Source organism: Mastomys coucha, unplaced genomic scaffold (genome assembly GCF_008632895.1).
Source record: "Mastomys coucha isolate ucsf_1 unplaced genomic scaffold, UCSF_Mcou_1 pScaffold23, whole genome shotgun sequence".
Taxonomy (NCBI): domain Eukaryota; kingdom Metazoa; phylum Chordata; class Mammalia; order Rodentia; family Muridae; genus Mastomys; species Mastomys coucha.
In genome coordinates, this window is record NW_022196906.1 from 33,047,111 (window position 1) to 33,053,609 (window position 6,499).

Sequence of the window (6,499 nt, forward strand, 5' to 3'; positions counted from 1 at the left end):
CTGGATTGGTTCCCTGTCAAACCCTCATTAGCATACACCTGCTCGGGAGGGGCGCATGCGCAGTATACTACTGCTCGGGAGGGGCGCATGCGCAGTAGAATAGTCTATTGCCGTTGCAGCCGCCATCTTGGATACAATCGTCTAAGAGGCCGCTTAAGATCATCCAAGCGGCTGACGATCATATCCAAGCGGCTGCCTACAGGGAGGCATGGGCATGCTCACCTAGGGCAGAGGGAAAGAATTAAGGCTGCTTGGAGCCCTGCTCATCCCTGCTTCAGCCCCGTGGGATAGAAAGCAGCCTGTGTCTCTGCTCATTACCGTTAGGGAAAGTTAAGCTGTTTCTTTGCTTTTTATTAAATGTCACCAATATGTTTGAGTGCCCTTGACCAAGATTTCTAGGACTCGGTTCAAAGCTGAGAACCTGGATTATTCCTTTGGAGCCCCTTCAAGTTAATTTAATTTTTAGACTAGGATAGACATGGCCGCCATCTTGGATATGATCGTCTAAGCGGCCGCTTAAGATCATCCAAGCGGCTGACAATCGTATCCAAGCGGCTGCCTACAGTTATTTTAAAAATGGAACACGTTAATTATTTCTGCTCATGGATTATATTGATGATAATTCACTTTCTAAGATTTAGATCAAACAGACCCTTAATTTCTTTTGTGAAGACCTCAACTGTTAACCCACATTGATCCTGATAATCTCTTCCTGAATACAACCCTCTCTTCTTTGATGAACAAACTTGACTACTTGCAGATCAGAAGCTATATGATTGTTACTTCATTTTGTACAGTTTGGATTGCTGTTATTCTTCTTGAAAGAGTGTCACTCAGCACTTTTTATTATCTGGTAAATATGTATTTCCTTCTATATATTATCTTAACTATGGTTGACATGGGTTCATTTTCATGATATTTTAATAGATTCATCCCAAATGTTACTCAGGATGCTGAAATTCTGGGCCACACATTTACTTCAGCTACTGTATGCCAGGAAATAAAAATAAAAATTCTCTAAGGACTTTCATTATTCTAAAAATATTCTCATGAGAAAATAAGCAATTATTATTATGGTTAATTCCCCAACTGCCAAATTATTTTTCTGTTTTGTTTTGTTTTGTTTTGTTTTGTTTTCGAGACAGGGTTTCTCTGTGTAGCCCTGGCTGTCCTGGAACTCACTCTGTAGACCAGGCTGGCCTCGAACTCAGAAATCTGCCTGCCACTACCTCCCAAGTGCTGGGATTAAAGGCATGTGCCACTACCACCTGGCTTTTTTTCTTTTTTCAAGCTACTTTTCAATGGATTCCTGTCATGCCTAACTTTCAGATCCTAATATATCACAATTTTACAGATGTCATCATAAATGAAATTATGCTCTACTCTTGATATGGACAATTTTCAGTAAAACAAGGGTCTTGTCTTTGTTCTAACTAACACTATTGCTTAGATTTTCATTTTCAAACCATATATTATCAAACTTAATTATCTTTAACTTTCCACACACTTGAACATCAAGAAAAAATTAGCATTACTTCAAGGATTTCTTTATGAACAGGATTTAATAAACCCAGAAATCAGTTACTCACATATTATCTCACTTGAACTGTTTTGCCAGAGAAAGTCTACTCAACTTGAAAACTTTCAAATCCTTATGTAAAATAGATCAGAATGCCATTAACATTCAACATATCATTTAAGTATGAATACTATCTGTTTTACAAAAATGAATTTGATAAAATTTAATTTAAAAATAGATATAGTTCCTTGGATCAATATCAAACCATTGTTAGATATGGATAGTATCTATTTCAGACTCTTTCCTTAAATGTTTCATAGGAGGAATGAGAAAGCTATTATAGATTTAATAAGTTTTAAGTATAATTCTAGTACCTATGCAGAAAGAAGTTATAAGAACAGAAAATTCTGCTTGAATGTGGTAGTTGCAATCAACAGTGATACTGGATCAGTCACAAGCTCAACACATACAATTTTCTATAACATAGATTTAAAATGACAATCAGGAGTCTAAAATAATATAGTAAAGAGGGAAGGTAATTAAGATTCACTGAAAAATAGGCCAGAATGTGGACTTTTTCAGGTAGTTTCCAAACTAAAATCATAAGATTCATAGTTCTAAATCTCATGGTTTTTGTCCACATAGATAAACAGGATTAGCCAACTTTTAGAAATACATTTTTAACATCAAAAATTAGAAAGAAGGTATTTTTTTAACCAATTGTACAGTCAAACTGATAGAATAAGGTCAATGTGTTGATGACATCCACATCATTTCTTTAACTTTGACTCCATGATGAAAATGTGACAATTTTTTAGAGGAAATAGGAATGGATGATTAAAGATATGAGATAATATGAAAATATCTGAATAAATGATTAAAATATTAAAAAATGAATTGAAGTGAATAATAGAAATTCAAATTATGTATCAGTTGATGACTATATTCTAATAAATAATTCTCATCATTTCACTTTACATGGATGATTTTCTGTCTAGTATTTTCTTCAGGGCAATACTGACATCTTTATTCCTCAGACTGTAGATCAAGGGGTTCACCATGGGCACAACAATGGTATAAAACACAGAGGATACTTTCCCTTCATTCATGGAGCTGACTGATGATGGCTGTAGGTACATGAATGAAGCAGAACCAAAGAAGACAGCAACAGCCAAGATGTGGGAGCTGCATGTACTGAAGGCTTTTGACCTGCCTTCAGTAGAATGAATGTGTAGGATGGTGGCAATGATGAAGATATAAGAAGTAAGAATTGTCAAGGTTGGAACAACAATGTTAAATGTACCAAAGCATAAAATTAACAATTCATTAACGTAAGTACTAGAGTGAGCAAGCTCCAGTAGGGGAAGAAGATCACAGAAATAGTGGTTGATCACATCTAAGTTACAAAACTCTACTCTGATCATGAAGCCTGTATGAGCTGATGCACAAACCACACCAATAATATAGACTCCAGATATCAAGGAAATGTAAATCTGATAGGACATGGTTACATTGTAAAGCAAGGGGTTACAGATAGCAACATAGCGATCATATGCCATTGCAGCTAACATATGACACTCTGCAATAGCAAAAATTAGAAAGAAATAGAGCTGAGTCATGCATCCTGTATAGGAAATGATGTTCTTCTCTTTCACAAAGTTCACCAACATTTTTGGGGTAATGACTGTGGAATGGCAGAAATCAATAAAGGACAAACTACTGAGGAAATAGTACATGGGTGTGTGCAGGTGAGAACTGAGCCTAATCAGTGTAATCATACCCAAATTCCCCACTACAGTGACCACATAGATTCCTAGGAAGAGGAGAAAGAGAGGTATCTGGAGTTCTGGCTTCTTTGAGAGCCCAGTAAGAATGAACTCAGAAAACATGCAATAGTTTCCTGTTGCCATATGTTCTGTTCAAGTCTCTGTTTAAAGAAAAGAGAAAAAAAAATATGTTAGGATGACTTTGTTATTTTTTTAATTGAAGACATATGCATGTATATATCTTAATTTAATATATAATTGACATTATTTTTAAAAAGTAATTTATAATATATGGTATACAACATACTGCCCATGAGCACTTTGAAAATTTCAGCAATGTCTTCATTTGAAATTTGCATGTACTCTATGAGAACTAAATCTCATAAGACCCTAAAGAGATATTAAATCTATCAAGGGATAAAAATATTCAATAGTTTCACCCAGCTACAAACTCTATAATCCACAGCAATTTAAAGTATGGAAAGATGTCATTAAGACTGTAAATGGCACAAAATTCATGGTGGTAACTAGCTACTATGTAACTGGACTTATGGCCTGCTCAAAAGTAGGCCTGGTAGAATACACCTAACTTACTACTTCTGCTTCATGAAATCATAGACCTTAAAGAATCTACTACTGTTACTTTCTTAAACCAGTATAATACGTAAATATATTTGAAATACCTATTCTTGAATCTACAGATAGGATTAACTCTTCAGTCTCATCAAACAAACTTCTTTTTGTAGCAGTTGGAGACCATTACTGATAGTTATAATTGGTCAAAAGCCAAATAACTGAGTTTCAAAGCCCCAATTGGTGCATTTATAACATGCCACCTACATCTGTTGCTCAGGGTACATAACAAAATATTCCTATAAAGATTATAAGAAGCAGAGGACCAGGAAGTTGTCTGTGAGAGTGTCTTTTATAATAACAGAGAAGTGACACCCATAAAATATCAACTTGTGTTTGCCTAAACAAGACCAGCACAATGACAACACAAGTAGACATGCCAACTAGATAGGGTAAAATCTCACAAGGCTTTACCCCTTGATCAATATTTATGGGCAATTAATGACTGATGAGATAAGGAGAATCAGCTTCTACAGGGTTAAGCTCTCAGATATATTCTCCAGGCCTACTGTTCAGCCCCAACTGCATATAAGCAACACTAAACTGTCTCAACAGGACATTTATATATGTATTCATGCATGAGTGTATATGTATATCATATATACACACATACATATCCATATACATGTGTCATGAATTTGAAAGGCAGTTAAGTCAGGAGAGTACTTGGAAGGATGGAACGTAGGTGGAAATAATATAAACACAGTACTATTGTGAAAAATGTCAAAAAAATTAAATTAAAATAAAAAAGAAAGCTATGTTCGGTCTTGGAAATCTAAATATGTAAGAGTCACTGACAATGAGTAAAATTGACTGACAATTTGAAATAACCTCTTCCTGAAAGCAATGGCTTAAATGTCCCAAAATCCTCTATCCATGATCAGAGCTTTTCTTTACAGATATTTCATTTACATATAATTTTTCAAAGGCATGCTTTATATAAAGTTATTAGACACTGTTTATTTACTAAAATTCCCCCTTTTCATCTTCATACATGCAAAAAGATACTTTCACTATTTTTACCTTCCAGTCCTATAACTACATATATATATATATATATATATATATATATATATACACAAAAATGCATATATGTACATACATATATATACATACATATATATGCATATGTGTGTATATATATGTATGTGAATTTATATACATATATGCATATATATGTGTATGTGTGTGTGTATACATGCATTTTTGTGGTTTTGTTTTGTTCTGTTGGTTTTCCAATAAGTTTAATCTAAGCCATGTGTATGGGCATGATTCAGAACTATCCATTGAAGTGTGGAAGTTCACCATTGAGTTCACAATTCACGACAATATCTATTCCTCTCTCAGATACTTTCAGTAGACATTAGCTCATACTGAGGAATATAGGGCTTCAGTAGGAGAAGACCAAACATTCATAATCACTAACTAACATTGAAATGTAAAAGAACAACATTTATACACCTCTATTACAATGGATTTAAGAAAGTTGCAAGAGTGCCAGTTGTTGGCAAGGAGTAGTCAGACATCATACACATCTTCTGTGCAGTGTGAAACTGCCTCCCTACTTTGGAAAATAACTTATGGTTTACTCTAAATTTAAAGATATATTCACACTGCTAATGAACAGTTTATACCACAAGTTTTATCCAGGAAAAAACCCAGGAACTTTCTGTAGAGATATCTGTACTAAAATGGACATGGCAGGTTTATTGAGTCACGCATAATCTATGTGTTCCACAGACTTAACTTGTAGTTTATGAGCATTTTTAAATCTAAATTATGCTTGTGTAGGTTCATATAATAATGCTTCCACTGAGGTCAGAGGACAACTGGACAAGTTGCTTCATTCTTTTTTTTTTTTTTTTTTTTTTTTTTTTTTTTTTTTTTTTTTTGGTTTTTCGAGACAGAGTTTCTCTCTACAGCCCGGGCTGTCCTGGAACTCACTCTGTAGACCAGGCTGACCTTGAACTCAGAAATCCGCCTGCCTCTGCCTCCCAAGTGCTGGGATTAAAGACGTGCGCCTCCACTGCCCGGGTAAATTGCTTCATTCTTAACATCACACTAATCCTGCGGCTTGAACTAGTGTTGTCAGCTTGTTGGCTGGTGTCTTAATCAGATTACAAACTTTCCAATTTCTTTGTTGCAGGGGATCTCAAGCCCTATTCTAGGCTCCTACTAGGCATGTCCATACATGCAGGTAAAACACCCATAAATGTAAAATTAAAATACATAAATAAATAAAAATTAATAACAGAAGACAAGCAAGCATTCATAGTAATGCTGTATAATGAGGTTACAAAACTAGAATGAGAAATAAGTGACATGCAATTTTCAATGGCTTCCCAATATAATTAAAAATTATGATGATATATATTATATTTTATTATTTGAAATGATATTTTTATATTTATTAATCATTATAGAACCTTGAAGATTATTTTTTGCATATAAAGTAAAGTTTGGTCCTCAGTAATCATAACCCCAAGTTAAAAAATATTGGAGAGTCTGTCTTACCATTTCTCATAGCATTTGAACAGAGCCATTTAAGTGAGGCTATAATTTAGATGGCATTGCAGAAGAG

General features: G+C 34.5%; 1 protein-coding gene across 1 annotated transcript; it reads right to left on the minus strand.

The window, feature by feature from the left end:
- Positions 1–2,493: 2,493 nt before the first annotated feature.
- LOC116073299 (olfactory receptor 8G1-like) lies at positions 2,494–3,429 on the minus strand. The gene has a single exon (XM_031345100.1). The coding sequence runs from the start codon at positions 3,427–3,429 to the stop codon at positions 2,494–2,496; it is 936 nt and encodes a 311-aa protein (XP_031200960.1).
- Between the last annotated feature and the right edge of the window lie 3,070 nt (positions 3,430–6,499).

Bases quoted from the DNA above. Each gene is read 5' to 3' on its own strand.
- LOC116073299 (XM_031345100.1), bottom strand. From the start codon at position 3,429: ATGGCAACAGGAAACTATTGCATGTTTTCTGAGTTCATTCTTACTGGG.